Below are 16,302 nucleotides of genomic sequence, written 5' to 3' on the forward strand. Positions count from 1 at the left end.
GGTGGGGTGCAGAACTCAAATTCTAGTAAGAAGACCAGACTTAATGGTCTGACTGAGACTGGAGGAACCCCAGAAAGCATGGCCCCCGGACTCTCTCTCAACCCAGAACTAAAACAATTTCCGAGGCCAACTCTTCAGACAGATTGGACTGGACTGTGGGATATAAAGTGATACTCATGAAGAGGGTGCTTCTTAGCTCAAGTAGATATGTGAGACTAAACGGGCAGCTTCTGTCTGGAGGTAAGATGAGAAGGCAGAGAGGGTCAGGAGCTGGTTGAATGGACATGGGAAATCGGGTGGAAAGGAGGAGTGTGCTGTCACACAGTACAGGGAGAGCAGCTGGGGTCATATAACAATGTATGTATAAATTTTTGTATGCGAGACTGACTTGAATTGTAAACTTTCACTTAAACTACAACAGTAAAAAAAAAAACTTAACAGTAAAAAAGAAAAAATGAACAATCCAGCTAGAAAATGGACAAAAGGTATGAGACATTTCTCCAGAGAGAATATTCAGATGGCAAATAAGCACATTCTCAGATGTTCAACATTATTAGCCATTAGGGAAATGCCAATTAAAACCATTATGAGATCACTTCATACCTATCAGAATGGAAAACGTTAAAAAAAAGAAGTGACAACACCAAATGCTGGTGAGCATTCAGAATAACTAGACCACTTATGTATTGATGGTGAAAATGTAAAATGGTATAGCTACTCTGGAAAACATCTTGGCAATTTCTTAAAAAAACTAAACAGTCAGCTACCATTCAACCTAGCAATTGTACTCCTGGACATTTATTTCAGACAAATGAAAACTTACGTTCACATAAAAAAATCTGTACATCAATGTTTGCAGCAGCTATATTCGCAATAATAAAAAAATGGAAAAAGACAAAAAAAAAAAAGTTATAAAAGAATCAACAACAACTCCTCCACCGCCTTTGGGCTCCAGTCACTAGCTCTCCAGAGAACATCCAATCCTACGCTGGACAGTAGTTTTGGACTGGCGAAGCTGGAGGGTCTCCATCCTTCAGGAACTCAGAACACTCCCAAGATCCCCAGCCAGTGGCTCAAAGGTGACGGGGAGTGAGAATGAGAAAAGGCTTAGCCAGGTCGAGGTCGAGCACCCACCTGCTCTCTTTGTCTGCATACATTTCTATGCACAGGGGGTTGATGGTGGAGTCCACCACGACCCAGGAGCCTCCCCGGAGCTCCGCGTAGGGTGGGATGTAGATCAGGACGGGCTGTTTGTATTGCCTGAGGCTGTCCACAATGTATGCCCCAAACTTCAGCACCTGGTCGTACATGTCTGAAACGCAAAGTAGTCATCTGTCAGGTGTCTTGAGGCCCCAGCACCCCTAGCACAGAAAGCCCTCAGCCGCAGTGGCCCTGGGGGTCTGAGAGCATGTTCTAGGCCATGAAAAGAGCAATAGACGGGGGTGAGGAGGCTAGTCTAGGCACAGATTGCTCCCTATGTGGCCGTGTGATCTTGGACAAGTCACTCACCCTGCCTGGGTGTCAGTTTCCTCCTCTGTAGGAACAGTAGGGATCAAACCATCTCCGAGATTACTTCTAGCTCTGGTTCCCAGACAGCCTCACTGTTACTGCTCCCTGCACCGTCCCATCACTTATAGCGTCCAGAACCCATCCCAACAATACACTGGCCCTTCCCCTGCTGATAAGGGCATGGCCCTTCCTTCCACCAAGATGTGTCCCTCCAAGATCCTGGCCACCCTATGTGGTGGCCAAACCAACAACCCAAACCCGTTGTCATCAAGTCGATTCTGACTCACAGGCGACCCCATGTGTTACAGAGCAGAGCTGCCTCACAGAGTTTTCTTGGCTATAATTTTTATGGAAGCAGATCACCAGGCCTTTCTTCCATGGCACCACTGGATGGGTTCAAACCTGCAACCTTTAGGTTAGTAGTCCAGGGCAAACTGAAGGATACAATACATCAATAAGGATCACATCGAGAGAGCTAACACTGAATGCCAGGCCCTCAGTGAGCACGTTAAGTGATCAGCTCATTGTATCCCCACCTCAGCCCTCTGAGGTTCGTCCTATTCTTATCCCCCTTCATAAATCAAGGAGGGAAACTGAGGCTCACAGAGGTCACCCAGCTGGCAAGGATGTACCCTACATCTGCCTGCCTCCCAATCCAGCTCTTTTTTTCCAAACCACGCCAAATGCCACTGTATTGCAAAATGTCCTTGGTGGTTAAAAGCATTTTCACAGCTGCAGGGTCACTTGAAGAAGCCCTAGTGGCACAGTGATTAAGCACTCAGCTGTGTACCAAAAGGTCGGTTCAAACCTACCCAGTGGCACTTCGGAAGAAAGGCCTATCTATTCCCATAAAGATTACAACCTAGAAAGCTCTATGGGGCAATTCTCTGTCACATGGGGTTGCTATGAGTCAGAAGACTCGATGGCACCTAACAACGACAAGCTCACTTGAGGCTCACAGCAGCCCGACAGGAGGGCAGAGAAGACACACAGTCTCCTCATTCTACCAAGAGGGAAGTGAATGCCCAGGTCACTCAGCACCGAAGAACAGGGTAGGAAGGTGTCCAGGCCCCTCACTGCTCTGCCACTCATGGTGGGACCTCTGGCAAGCCACACATTTTCTCCAAGCCTCAGTTCCTCATCATAAAATGGGGCGTTACCCGAAGTGCCTCCTGACCTCAGGGCTGCTGGGATGGCAATGAGGCCACGCGCAGGAAAACAGTTACTGTCACCCCGAGGTGGCTGCCCTGGGTCCAACTCTGGCTTTGGGGCAACCTTAGGAGATGGCCTTACCTTTCATGCCACCGGAGAACCCCCTCCAGTTGGCAAAGATCATCAGGGGCAGCTTCTCCCGGTTGAAATCCTTGATGGCCTGGGCCGTCTTATAGGCTGAGTCTGGGAACCACACCTGGCCTGCCTGCTGGATGATCTAAAATAAGAGCCGGGGGTCAGGCTCTTCCGTGGAGCAGTGGCCAGAGACACAGGGACAGCACCAGAGCCTCACACCGGAGCACGGACACCTGTCTGCGTCGGCACCAACCCTGGAGGTGGGGCTCAAAGGGAGGGCCCTCTGGGTCACTTTGCAAAGTCTGAGGACCCCCCATGACCCTCCCTCTGTAGCCCTGGAGGTTCCTGTGGCCCTGTTTAGAGGGGAGAATCGAGGTCAGGGAGGAGCCAGGCTAGGAAGCCGCAAGGATTCAGTAGCAAAGCTGGTGCAAGAATGCAGCCTCTGGCTTCCAAGCCCCTCCATATGCGCCATGGCCTAGAAACAGCAGCAAGGGCAGACGAAGGGTGGGAGGGGCTCCTAAAAACCGAGTGCTGTTGAGTCGATTCTGACTCATGGCAACTGTACATGTGTCAGGGTAGAATGTGCTCCATAGGGTTTTCACTGGCTGATCTTTCAGAAGGAGGTCACCAGGCCTTTCTTCCAAGGTACCTGTGAGTGGACTCGAACCTCTAACCTTTAGGTTAGCAGCCGAGTGTGTTAACTGTTTGCACCACCCAGGGATCCAAGGGGGCTCCTCTGAGGAAGAAGGGAAGACAGCGCAGGACTTGATGCATCCCATAGAACACCAGAGGACCAGCACTGAGCCCCCCACCAGGGCCAGGGGCTGCGCCAAGTGCTCTGACTCCCCACCTCTGAACTGGAAGGACTCTTTTAGAGTAAGTCCTGGTGGACACAGCAGCACAATTCCCACCCCTCACCTTGGCTTCGGAGTCCAGGTTGGCAGGGTCCGCAGGGACCACTGCCTCTACAGTCCGCGTCTCCACAGCGATCACTCCAACAGGGATGCCCCCCAGCCTGGAAGATGGAGCACAGGTTAGCAGGCACCCAGCAGCACGCCAGGGGGAGAGACCCTGGGGGCGTTTGGGTCCACCCAGCCCCAGCTGACACTCTGCGGTGTTTCTGGGCTGTGGGCATTAGCGGCTGGGATGAAGGCATGTGGGGGAGGATGCTGTTTTAAGCTGGTGGATTATTTTATTGGGAGGCAAAGAAAAAGACCCAAAGCGATAAGAGCCTCCTAACCTGGGTGACGGGAAAGGTCCTATCTGAACCCTTCCCTATGGGGACAACAGCAGTGGGGGAGGGTCAGGGCAGTGCAGGACCTACAGCAGCACTGCCCACTAGAACCTTCTCGACGACGGCCACGCTCTGTATCTTCACCGTCCAAGGTGGCAGCCACGAGCCACATGGGCCACTGAGCCCGTGAAACGTGGCAGGTGAGACTGAGGAACTGGATACACAATCCCATTTAATTTTAATTAATTTCAATTTAAGTTGTCATACATGTAGCTAGTGGCTGCTACCATATTCGGCAGGGCAGGTCTAGACCCCAAGTCACATCTGGAAAGGGGGAAGGGATGTTTAGCCTAAAGAAGACTTGGCTCAGGGGATGTGACGGCTCACTGACAGCTGCCACATGATACTGGCCGGCCCCCTGTATGACACCGCATTCCGTCTCATCTAGTCACAGGTGACCCTACGAGGGAGATGCTGTGAGAACCGTCTCCACACACAGGAAGAGCTCCCACATGGAAGCAGGCAGAGATATACTCTCAGGTTTAAAAAAAAAAAGTTTTTGAAATAAACACTTATTGAGAAACGACTAAGTACCAAGACTATGCTTAGTACCAAGATTATGCTTAGGTCAATAACAATAATAATGTAATAGCAGCAGCAAACACTTGACCATTTATGGTATTTTAAGCTATTAACATAGATTATCGTCTCTAACCATCACAACAATCCTTTGGGGTAAAATTATTATCCCCATTTTATAGATGAGGATGTGGAGGCTCAGAGGTGAGCGACAGAGCTGAGGCTTGACCTCGGGTCTGATTCCAGAGCCTGGACTTGTGGCTTCTACATCGTACCAGGAACCCGAGTGGGTTCAATATAGGTAGGAACTTTTGGTGATATGCAGAGGGATGAGGGCTACACCACCGAGGAGTGAGCCGCTCAGCTCCGACAGCATCCAAGCCTTCCGCCAGTGACGGTGTGCAGCAGGGGTTCCTGTCTGAGGCCCCCCTGAAATGGGCTTCATGGTTTTGAGTGTCTGGGCAATTTTCTGGGGGGAGCACTCAGGGACTTCCTCTGATTCCCAAAGGGGTCCGTGGCCCCTCATGACCAGGCAGCCCTGCCCCTGGGGGCTAACATAGGGGCAGGGGTCCTGGCTCCCAGTAGGAGGCTGGACTTTATGAAGACCTTCTCATCCAGATAACCATTTCTCCAGTTTGTTCTGCGTTCATAACATCCTGGGGCCAAGGAGAAAGTGTTTCTTGGGGCCCTTTGGGAGGGAGGAGCCACCTGGCCTAACACCTGGGAGTCTGAATGCCTGGTGAGGCCAGGTGTGCGCAACCTGCTCCCGTCCCAGGGTTACCTTGCTCGTCCCGTCACCACGGTCTGGGCCCAGGGCGCCATGATCTCCCTGAAACTGCCCTGGTCGAAGAAGCCACTCTGCCAGGCCCCCTTCTGAGCTGTAGGCAGGAGACAGAAGGTCAGCCATGGGGCCCCAGATGGCTCTGCAATCTCTTTAAGGGCAGCCTGACCATAACCAGATAGCCCAGGTACCTTTACCTGGATTATACCTAAGACTATACAGCCACCCCCACCCCTGGCAAAAAAAAATACACCAAATCAGGAATTCAATCCACATGGAACACCAGCCTGCCACCACCTCCCTGATGATGCCCAGCATGCTGAGACCCCAAGCTCAGTCTTGCCTTCTCTTCCCGAGAGTCAAGGAGAGCTAGATACATGTTTCCCATAAGGTGGGATTTCAGGAGGGCCTGCCTGTCCCAAGAAACTCATCCTCGCCCTGCTAACTGCTGGCTACAGCTTAACAACCACTTAATTGGCGTGATGGATTTAATAGTGCCCCCCCAAAATGTGCTGGGATCCTATACATGTGGATAAGAAGCCCTAGTGGTGCTGTGGTTAAAGCATTCAACTGCTAACCAAAAGGTCAGTAGTTCGAACTCACCAGCCACTCCGCAGTAGAAAGATGTGGCAGTCTGCTTCCGTAAAGATTTACAGCCTTGGAAACCCTATGGGGTAGTTCTACTCTGTTCTACAGGGTCACTATGAGCTGGAATCGACTCGCCTGCAAGGGGTTATACCTGTGGATGTTTGGAAATAGGGGTTTCTTTGTTATGTTGATGAGGCCATACCAATGCAAGGTGTGTCGCAAACCTATTCACTGCTGAGTTATAAAAACAGCAGATGAGACACAGACTGGGCACATACTGGGGAGAACAGATGCCATGTGAGGCTTGCCAAGGACCAAGGAAGGCCTGGGGCTACCAACAAGGCAGGAATCGTGTTGACATGGCCAAGACCCTGATTTGAACTTTCAGCCCCCAGAACTGTGAGAAAATAAATGTCTATTCTTTAAAGACACCCACTTGTGGTATATGTGTTACAGAAGCACTATCTAACTAAAACAACTGGGAAGAAAGTCTTTAATTTCCCAGACAGAGAGAATTGATAGAGATGTAGGACGAGGTGACTTAAGCTCACACCCCGGTGTAAATGATGCAGTCTGACGAGGACAGAGGAGCAGGCAGCTCGAGGGGTGTCGAGTTGCAGACGTGGGAGGCCGGGTGGCTGAGAACTGCAGGTTCCGACTGTGCTATCTGCCGCCTGTCTGAGCTGCCAGTAAGCAGTCCACTGTTTTTAACCAGGACAGAGTCCTCTCAGTGCTTACAGAAGAGAAAGCCCAAGAGAAACGGAAAGAGGGAGAAACACACTGCAGAAAGAGCGAGAAAGGAGCCACGGGACTTCCTTTGTGAGGGAATCTCGCGGGCTCCTGAGGATGCTGCTGGGTGGGGTGGGGTCACCACTCCTGCCCTGCAGCTGGACAAGCAGGCCGAGTTCTTCAAGGAGCAGCATGTGAAATTATAGACGGGGATTATGGTGACGGGCTAGCTCAGCTTTCCTGTTCTGTTCTGGTTGCTCAGAATGAAATGATATACCTCTGGGAGACAAACCCTCCCCTTTCAAAGACAGAAAGGATGTGTATGCGCCTGCGTGCATGTGTGCGCCTCGTATGTGTGTGTGCACCTGTGTGTATGTGTGTGTACATGTGTGCATTGGTATGCGCCTTGTGTGAGTGTGCACCTTGTATATGTGCACGTACGTGTGTGCATCTGTGTGTGTGTGTGTGTGTGTGCTCATGCATAGAAGAAGAGGCTAAGCTGCCCATCCTGGGTAAACTCACAGAGCATTCCCTTCTTATAAAGGTTTAGCCAAATAAGAGAAGTCTTCTCTTTGAAACTCTGAAATTTTGAGGTTTCAGCACCAAATCTCATATCAGCGGGACCACGGGGCAGTCTGGGGAGCCCCGGGCTCTGTTGTACCCCACCTCCATCCATTAGCTCAAGAAACCGGAGGCTGTTTTCATACCTTCTTGGTTCATGGCTCAAGAGAAGCACAGAGTAAAATTTCAACTCCCCCTGCATTTGATCTAACGTGTGCTACTCTGGGATATCTGACGAAATATCAACGTGTCTCCTAAGTGCTCCTTTATCCCAGGCCCAGAAAAGGAACCTTGAGACCCAGGTCTCAGGCAGAACGCTTTAGGACTTACTTGGGTGAGGCCTTCCTGCAAGCATCCACCGGGGGTCATAAGGAGCTCTGGATGGGTAGAATTCAATTTCTCTGTCAGTGGGGTCAGTGGGAGTGATGATAGGGACTGGGCTATGATTATCCTAGAAAAGAAAACAGGTCCTCAACTCAGTCTCTGATGCTTGTCAATAACACCAGTGATATGTCCTATACTCTTTCTTCCTCTGGCTATGATTATTCCTGGGTATGTAGCAATAACCCCTTCTCTAGGGCTTCTGGTTTGGTTGAAAATGTCAGACAAGGATTAGCCATCCCATAGAGTCTTTTGAAATCTAGTTTATGGAGTCTTGTGTGTACTTCAGGGTTCAGATGGATTTAATGACTCTGGGAAGTGAAACAAAGGCAGGAAGGGGCTGCTACTGCTATAGAAAGCCAGGAGAGAGGAAAAATTCATTTTAGAGAGTGGCAGGAGTTAGTAAAATGAGCAGTGGGAAAGCTTCCCGAGTGGGAGAAAAGAACACTTAGGAATAAATATCTGCAATATTGAAACTGGAGTTCTTGGCAGAAGGTCTACGGTAAGCTAAACTCTAGAAACCAACCTTGGAAATAATTATAATGAAGAATAACAACCTCACTTATTTGTACAGAATGTTACAGTAACCAAGAACCAGGTCTACTATTATCTTCTTTTCAGGCTGCTGCTCAGCAGGTCCCCTGTGAGCCAGGCAAACAGCATCCCCCATCACAGTCGAGAAAACTGAGACACAAACATCTGCCCAGTCAACGTAAGTCCAACCTGAACTAGCTAATCATCAACATCATATGCAATATTTGGTGAAGGCCTACTAACTGCTGGGCTCTGAACATCATCTCATTTAATCATCATGATAACACCATAGGGTGGGTGCTATTAATGCCCCTCTTTCATAGATAAGGAAATTGAGGCTCAGAGAGATAAAGACACTGTCCCAGGATCATGTTGCTACTAAGGAGGAAGCCAGGAATCGAATCCAGACTGACTGCAAAGCACATGGCTTCTCTTTGTCTAATGCTGTCTCTTTTGCTGGGAGTCAAGGTCACCCCTTTCTAAAGGATAACATCACTGCAGATGGCATTAGTGCCACCAAAAGAGCAAAGAGCAGTCAGTACAGGGCTGGAAATCAGGGAGAGAAGGAGAGAGGAGTAAAGAAAAGTTAACCCAGGCCATGCTTGCAGTGCTCCCTGCTTCCCACCCTCCCACATCACCCAGCAGGTGATGGGGATACAATTAGCAAATGAGCTGGTTTGGTCCTGATAACAGTGTCTTCCAGCTCTAAGCTGTAGGGGAGGATACTTACCTTTGGCATATAGGACAGCCACTCCAGGATAGTATAAACCCCCTCAAAATCGTCAGGCACAGTGATGTGAGAGACGCCATTGTAACACATGATCTGCACACCGCCCAATTGGTTGTTGGATGTGTAAACCTCTCTTCCCAGGACCTGCTTTGACACAACATGGTTAGCGGAGTCCTGGGTGGAGAGTCCACCTGAGCCCATGGCCCTTCCACCTGTCTGGAAATCATCTTGCTCAGTGGCTTTCAACCTTGGCTGTACATTAAAACTACCTGGGTGCTTTCGGAAATCCTGACCCAGATCAAGTACATCAGAATTTTAGGGACTGAGACCCAGGAATCAGGATTTTTGTTTTTAGTTCCCCTAGGTAGTTCCAATATGTAGCCCAATTTGGGAACCAGTAATCCAGGAAACCCTGGTGGTGCAGTGGTTAAGACCTATGGCTGCTAACCAAAAGGCTGGCAGTTCGAATCTACCAGCCACTACTTGGAAACCCTATGGGGCAGTTCTACCCTGTCCTATAGGGTCACTGTGAATGGGAATCAACTCAACAGCAACAGGTTTGATTTGGTTTTTGGTTTAATCCAGCTGGTTACTTTGGCATGTCAAAAGCAAAACCCTTCTTAGTGTTTCAAGACAGCGCTGGGAAAAATTCTGTTGCAAAGTTGCAAAACTCTCTTAAGAGAAACAGGGAGAGAGGGGAAATTTGAGCCAAAAAAAAAACGTTAGGCTTTTCTGGTGAAACTAACTCTTTGTATTACTGACATTTTAAAAAATTATTAAAGTGGCACTACACATTACAGAACATTAGGAAAAGAGGAGGAAAAAAGAATCACCAGTAGTTTTGCTCCTATTATAATTTGGGTCCTGCACTCCTGTCTGCTGTCTTTCCACGGTTAGAATCACAGTGATTGTGCGGTTTGCTATTCTGTTCTTTTTTTTTTTTTTTTACTGTATTAAAACATTTTCCACGTTGCTACAAAGCCTACATTTTCAGTGGCTGCTAAAAGGTTCCCAAAGTAAAGTCCCTGAACCAGCAGCATCAGCACCACCTAGGAATGACATTAGAAATGCAAATTCTCAGGCCTTAGCCCAGATCTGAAGCATAAGAACCCCCGGAGGTGGGGTCCAAGGATCCCAGGTTTAACGAACCCTCCAGGGGATGCAGATGGGGGCTCCAGTTTGCGAACCCCTGCTCTGGCACTTCAGCTATCTGTGTACGTTCCTATCTCGCCTCCTGTCAGGCTGCTGCGAAGAACCACGGGTCTCACTCCTCTCTGCACATCCCAACAGCCCCTCCCACCACGCCTCCGTGAAGTGGAAGTTTAATAAATACGCTATGTTGCCTCAGAAGGGGCCCAGACAACTGCCAATTGGAAAAACAGCTCTCACATCACTAGGAATGAAACTGGTTTCATATGGAAAAAAATATGCTCCATTAGGTGACAATGTTAAAATGATCCCCCACTGCCTGCACTTCTGCTCCCCAAAGGGCCCTCTGGGTCACCTTGTTGAGAGCCCCTGCTCCCGTCAGGATGATGTGGGAGTTTTCCACCTGGATCACACGCTGGCCCAGCCTCACCAAGTAGGCCCCAATGCCCAGGGCTCGGCAGGTCACCTGCAAAGACAGGACCCCTTCTGAATTGCTAACAGTGCTCCACCCCCCAGAGCCAGGAGAACCCAGGAACCTGCTGGGCACAAATGGAAGTTACATCTTGGCCACTGGCAACCTGATTTGGGGCCAAACGGTAGAGACAAAAAGCCTGTTCTTTTGGCCAGCAGTTGGATCTTGGCTTCCTGTCCAGAAAGGAGGTGACTGATAGTTAACTGAGATGACGCAGTTAAGACAAACAGCAGGCCCTGGAAATTCTTACTCTTGCTTCAAGAGGCTTGCGTGCAGCACTTTTGAGCTCTGCCATTCATGAGCCTTTGCAGCCTCCTGCACAACCAGAAGGCTGTCTACGAGTGCATGTAAAAGGGGTAAATTCCAGATGAACCTGTACCAAGTTAATAATATTGCGCCAAAGTTAATTTCCTGGTTTTGACAACGTACCATAGCTACAAAGACACTATCATTGCAGGAAGCTGGGTAAGGAGTACACAGGGGCTCTCTGTACTATTTCACGACTCAAATAAAAAGTTATATATTAAAAAATAAATAAACATCTAGGAAACAAGCCTGAGAAAGATGCTCATAGCCAGCATTTTTCCACCTTGGAAACTGAAGATCCAACACCACGTGTAAAGATCAGGCTTGAACGACGGTTCACCATTAAAGAGTACTATTACTCCTACTAATTAAAGTACTCGGCTGCTAACTGAAAGGTCACTGGTTCAAACCCACCAGCCGCTCCTCAGGAGAAGGATGTAGCAGTCTGCTTCCATAAAGATTACAGCCTTGGAAACTATGGGGCAGGTCTACTCTGTCCTATAGAGTTGTTATGAGTCAGAATCAACTGACGGCAATGGGTTTTTTTTTTTGTTTTGGTATTATTACTACTAGTAATAATAATAATAAAAACAGAAAATATTTTCGGGAAGGCCACAGGAGGGGGTGGTGGATACTCATTTTACGGCAGGTAAAATCAGACAAAAGTTCTTCTAAACACTCAGTGCCTTTAAAATAAGAGGCGACTGGACCCTGGTTCAAACAAACCAACTATAAAAAGATATTTTTGAGACAACCATTAAAACTGAATGTGAACTGGGTCACAATGATATTAAAGAATTACTGTTAAAAAAAAAAAAAATTCCTGTTGATTTTGTTGCCTATGCTGATAGTATGGTGGCTACGTAAACAGGGCGGGAAACAAGAATGGCTGCACGTCAGTAATTGTTGAAGCTGGGTGCTGGGCACGTGGGGGCTCATTATCAATTTTACTTTTGTGACTATTTAAAAGTTTCCATAATAAAAAGTTGAAAAAAGAAAGAAAAGAGGAGACTCACCAAGCTGATGGTAACGATCTCCTCGTAGGCCCGAGAGGACTCCCCAGCAATTGTGCCCGAGCCCCTGAGATTCTCCACACCCAGGCCATCATCCTTCCCAATGATGTCTGTGACCATGTATCTTCAAGAAACAAACACAGGTTAAAATCCAAGCTCTAGCTCAGAAACATCCAAGGCTGACAAATTTCTCAAGGACTCACGACAGGAGGGATTTGAAAGGGGGGGAAAGCAGCCAGGGATGAAACGAAAGCAGGAGTCGAGGGACCCTCACGACTAGACTTGAAGCTTTAAAAAGGGCAAGTACAGTATCAACGATTTCATTCCCCAAAACCAAAGATATCTGCCTGCTGGGAGGCTGCATTAGTGAAATGTCACCCCCCGTCACCCCCCATTCCTCCAAGAGCAATCTGGAATCGCATTTGGTCTGCAGATGGGGCATATTTAGTTCACAATCAATCACAACAGAATATTGTCTGATATAGCCCTGGAAGGTGAGCCCTCCAGGTTGGAGGATACTCAAACTACACAGTTGTTGCAACAATGGACTTGAATACGCCAACGATCGTGAAGATGGTGCAGGGCCGAGCAATGTTTCATTCTGTTGTACATGGGGTTGCCATGAGCCAATGAGCCAACTCAACAGCAACCAACAACAACAATAAATGATTTACCTGGATTCTCCTCCTTCCTCGATGTGTTTACAGTGGACAGAGTTCAGGGGGCTGATCTTGGTGTAGTCTTGTGGGGTCAGGTACAGGTATTTAAATCCCTTAAAAAATATACTTTAATGAGACTATGAATTCAGTTCCCTGCCCTCATTAGCCACTGTTGTTTTTGTTTGTTTGTTTTTGTTTTACTGTCAGCACTGTCAAACCAAAAAAACAAACAAACCTGTTGCCGTGAGTCGATTCCGACCCTATACGCTAGAGTAGAACTGCTCCATAGGGTTTCCAAGGAGCGGCTGGTGGATTTGAACTGCTGACCTTTTGGTTAGCAGCTGAATGCTTAACCACTGCACCACCAGGGCTCCGTCAGCATTGTAGGGGAAAAATTATCATGCTAATAACATCATGTTAATAACATGTTGGAGTCCCTGTGGTGCAAATGGTTGAGCCCTTGACTGCTAACTGAAAGGTTGGAGATTTAAGTCCACTCAGAGGTGCTTCGGAAGAAAGGCCTGGTGATCCACTTCCAAAAGATCAGCCATTAAAAACCCTATGAAGCCCAGTTCTACTCTGATATACATGGGGTTGCCATGAATCCGAATCAACTTCATGGCAACTGTTTTGGGTTTTTTTTTGTCTAATGCCCTGTTAATCACATATTTCACTCATCCTTACAACACAACCTCACGCTTTTCCTGATCCCTTTGATTCAGTGTTTCTCCGCCTTTTTTCATTATTACATCCCTCCCCGCAAGGAGCTTTTGTGGGCATTTTTTCCTAACCACCACACCCATGAAGTTTTAATGACACAGATATACTGTATGTCTAATTATGGACTATATGTACATCTGTGCTTTATACATGAAGGGTTTCAGTGGAGCTTCCAGATGAAGACAGACTAGGAATAAAGCCCTGGCAACCTACTTCTGAAAATCAGCCAGTGGAAACCCTACGGATCACAGTGGTCCAATCTGCAACTGATCATGGAGATGGCAAAGGACCAGGCAGTGTTTTGTTCCATTGTATACGGGGTTGCCGTAAGTTGGGGGTAACTCAACTGCAGCTAACAATAACACACGTAAAAAGAGAAGGATGTGTCTCACCCCCTCAGGGTTGCTATCACCCTGATGAGAATGCAATGCTAGCTGAGCAGAACCACAGTCCCACATCAGTTTCGGAACCTACTTTGTGCGGGTCTTTGGGGTCCACCCAAGCCACCTGGAACATGTGCTTGATCTCCTCTGCGAGGCCGATGCGGGCCCCACTGTTGGCTGCGAGGTAGATTTTGGGGATGCCCTCTGCCCGGGCCATCTCAGACGCCCGCAGATACAGAAGGTCTTCTCCGGGGCCAAAGGACCCGATGCGGAATGTGATGTCATTGCCGATGACAATCACGTCCCGCCCTTCCGGATATTCTCGGGTCTTAAACCGCATTTTGAAGGCCACCATGCCCACCTGGCAAAAAAGGAGCACACAAGGAAAACGGGTGTGTTTCTTCAAGGGACGTTTTTGTAAAGGGTGATTCACACCTGGAGCTGGGCTTCCCTGGGCTCCCACCTCATTTCCTCCCGGAAGTCGGTTCATCTCTACCAGATGCCCCTGCGAGTCCAGCACCAGCTCAGTGTACGTCAGGATGTCTTTGGGGTATATCTCCGGGCAGCCCCAGAGTTTAAAGAGTGCCTGGGAGGAAGGGAGGAAAGAGAAGAGCTTGAAGACATCAGGGGGAACATACTGTCCTTCCCAGATGGAGATGACTTAGGTGACCTGTCGGGATTCTGATGTGAATTTTCTAGTTCTTTCTCTGTTTTTTTTTCATATTATTTAAAAAAAAAAATTTTTTATTGTACTTTAGATGAAGGTTTACAGAACAAATAGTTTCTCATTAAACAGTATCCATACTGTTTTATGACATTGGTTACCAACCCCACGACATGTCAACACTGTCCCTTCTCAATCTTGGGTTCCCTATTACCAGCTTTCCTGTCCCCTCCTGCCTTCTAGTCCTTGTCCCTGGACTGTTGTGCTCCATTAGTCTTGTTTTGTTTTATGGGTCTGTCTAATCTTTGGCTGAAGGGTGAACTTCAGGAGTGACTTCATTACTGAGCTAAAACAGTGTCCAGGGGCCGTACTCTCGGGGTTTCTCCAGTCTGTTAGGCCAGTAAGTCTGGTCTTTTTTTGTGAGTTAGAATTTTGTTCTACATTTTTCTCCAGCTCTGTCCGGGACCCTCTGTTGTGATCCCGGTCAGAGCAGTCGGTGGTGGTAGCTGGGCACCATCTAGCTGTACTGGATTCAGTCTGGTGGCTTTCTCTCTTTTAAATCACGATATATTTAAAGCATACAGAAAAATATGTAGAGTAATAAACATCGAGGCACCCATCTTGCGGCTTTGGTAAATCTTAATTTTTCCATAGCTGCTTAAGATTCTTTAAAGAAATAAGACCTGAAAGATGCAGTTGACGGCCCTGGTGTACCTGTCTACATCCCATTCCTGTCCCCTCCACCACCACCAACCCCAAGGTAGCCATTATCTGGAATTTAGTGTCTATTAGTCCTGCACATGCTCTTATATTTCCAGTTCACCGCGTACGCATGCATTTGTTGTTAGTAGCCGTTGAGTCAATTCCGACTCACGGTGACCCCATGTGTGCAGAGTAGAACTGCTCCACAGGGTTTTCAATGGCTGTGACCTTTCAGAAGCAGATAACCAGGCTTGTCTTCCAAGGCACCTCTGGGTGAGTTCAAACAGCCAACCCTTCAGTTAGCAGTCAAGCATTTAATCATTTATGCCACCCAGGGACTCCTATGCATACGTTTAATGGATGCAGTATTATTTTGAATGACCTAAACTTTAAATGGTATCACACTAGACATATCCTTCTGCAATTTGCTTTTTCTATACTCTGTTATGTTTGAAAGATTTATCCACATTGATAAATTTAGCTCTGGTTCCTTCATTTTGCATGCTTTTTATTTTTTCCACAGTCTGACTATATCACTCTTCATTTACAAAAAACCCATTGCGGTTGAGTCAATTGCAACTCACAGGGACCCTACAGGATAAAGCAGAACTGCCCCATAGGGTTTCCACGGATCGGCTGGTGGATTTGGACTGCTGACCTTTGGGTTAGCAGCTGAACTCTTAACCACAGTGCCACCAGGGCTCCACTGATTTATAACTCTATTTCTTTAAATAATACTGAGATTTTGGTGAAAGTTTACACAGCAAGTTAGGTTTTGACAATTTCCACACAAATTGTTTAGTGACATTAGTTACATTTATCACAATGTGTCAACATTCTCTTTGTGTTTAGTCTGTTCCCTTGCCAGTACTCAGTCCTCTAGTTTCCCTGCCTCCTTAACTTCTCATCTTTGCTTTCATGTAATTGTTGGCCTCTTGGTCTCATACTAATGGTTAAGGAGGGCACCAGTCTTCCGGTGATATCCTTCATTTTGTGTGCCACTCTGCTATTTCACTAAAAGGTGATCTCAGGGGACAGGCTCGGTTCTAGGTTTAGAGAGTATCTCAGGGCGATAGTCTCAGGGAGTCCTCTGAACCCTATTTTAGTAACATTTAGGTTGCTTCCAATTCTACGGTATTACCAATATGCTGTAATGAACATTATGGTGTCTTATTATAAACATGGCTTAGAATTTCACCAGGAGTGGAAATGCTGGGCCATAGAGGATGTGAAGTTTCAACTTTACTTGATATTATCAAATTGTTCTCAATTTTTTTGTACCCCTCTATATGCCCACCAGTGGTTAAGCACTGGACTACTA

General features: G+C 47.6%; 1 protein-coding gene across 1 annotated transcript in view; it reads right to left on the minus strand.

Moving 5' to 3' along the window:
• ACACB (acetyl-CoA carboxylase beta) overlaps positions 1-16,302 on the minus strand; it is a 127,144-nt gene that overhangs the window by 8,209 nt on the left and 102,633 nt on the right. Inside the window, exons 37-47 of the mRNA XM_004378989.2 lie at positions 14,079-14,201; positions 13,707-13,976; positions 12,528-12,625; positions 11,857-11,977; positions 10,418-10,528; positions 8,914-9,057; positions 7,599-7,719; positions 5,391-5,487; positions 3,715-3,811; positions 2,803-2,938; positions 1,135-1,312 (exon numbers count right to left, since the gene is read on the minus strand). Of these exons, the coding sequence (XP_004379046.1) occupies positions 1,135-1,312; positions 2,803-2,938; positions 3,715-3,811; positions 5,391-5,487; positions 7,599-7,719; positions 8,914-9,057; positions 10,418-10,528; positions 11,857-11,977; positions 12,528-12,625; positions 13,707-13,976; positions 14,079-14,201 (1,496 nt within the window). The remainder of the gene's footprint in view (positions 1-1,134; positions 1,313-2,802; positions 2,939-3,714; positions 3,812-5,390; positions 5,488-7,598; positions 7,720-8,913; positions 9,058-10,417; positions 10,529-11,856; positions 11,978-12,527; positions 12,626-13,706; positions 13,977-14,078; positions 14,202-16,302) is intronic.

The sequence above is a fragment of the Trichechus manatus genome, unplaced genomic scaffold (genome assembly GCF_000243295.1).
Source record: "Trichechus manatus latirostris isolate Lorelei unplaced genomic scaffold, TriManLat1.0 scaffold00061, whole genome shotgun sequence".
In the NCBI taxonomy this organism is placed as follows: domain Eukaryota; kingdom Metazoa; phylum Chordata; class Mammalia; order Sirenia; family Trichechidae; genus Trichechus; species Trichechus manatus.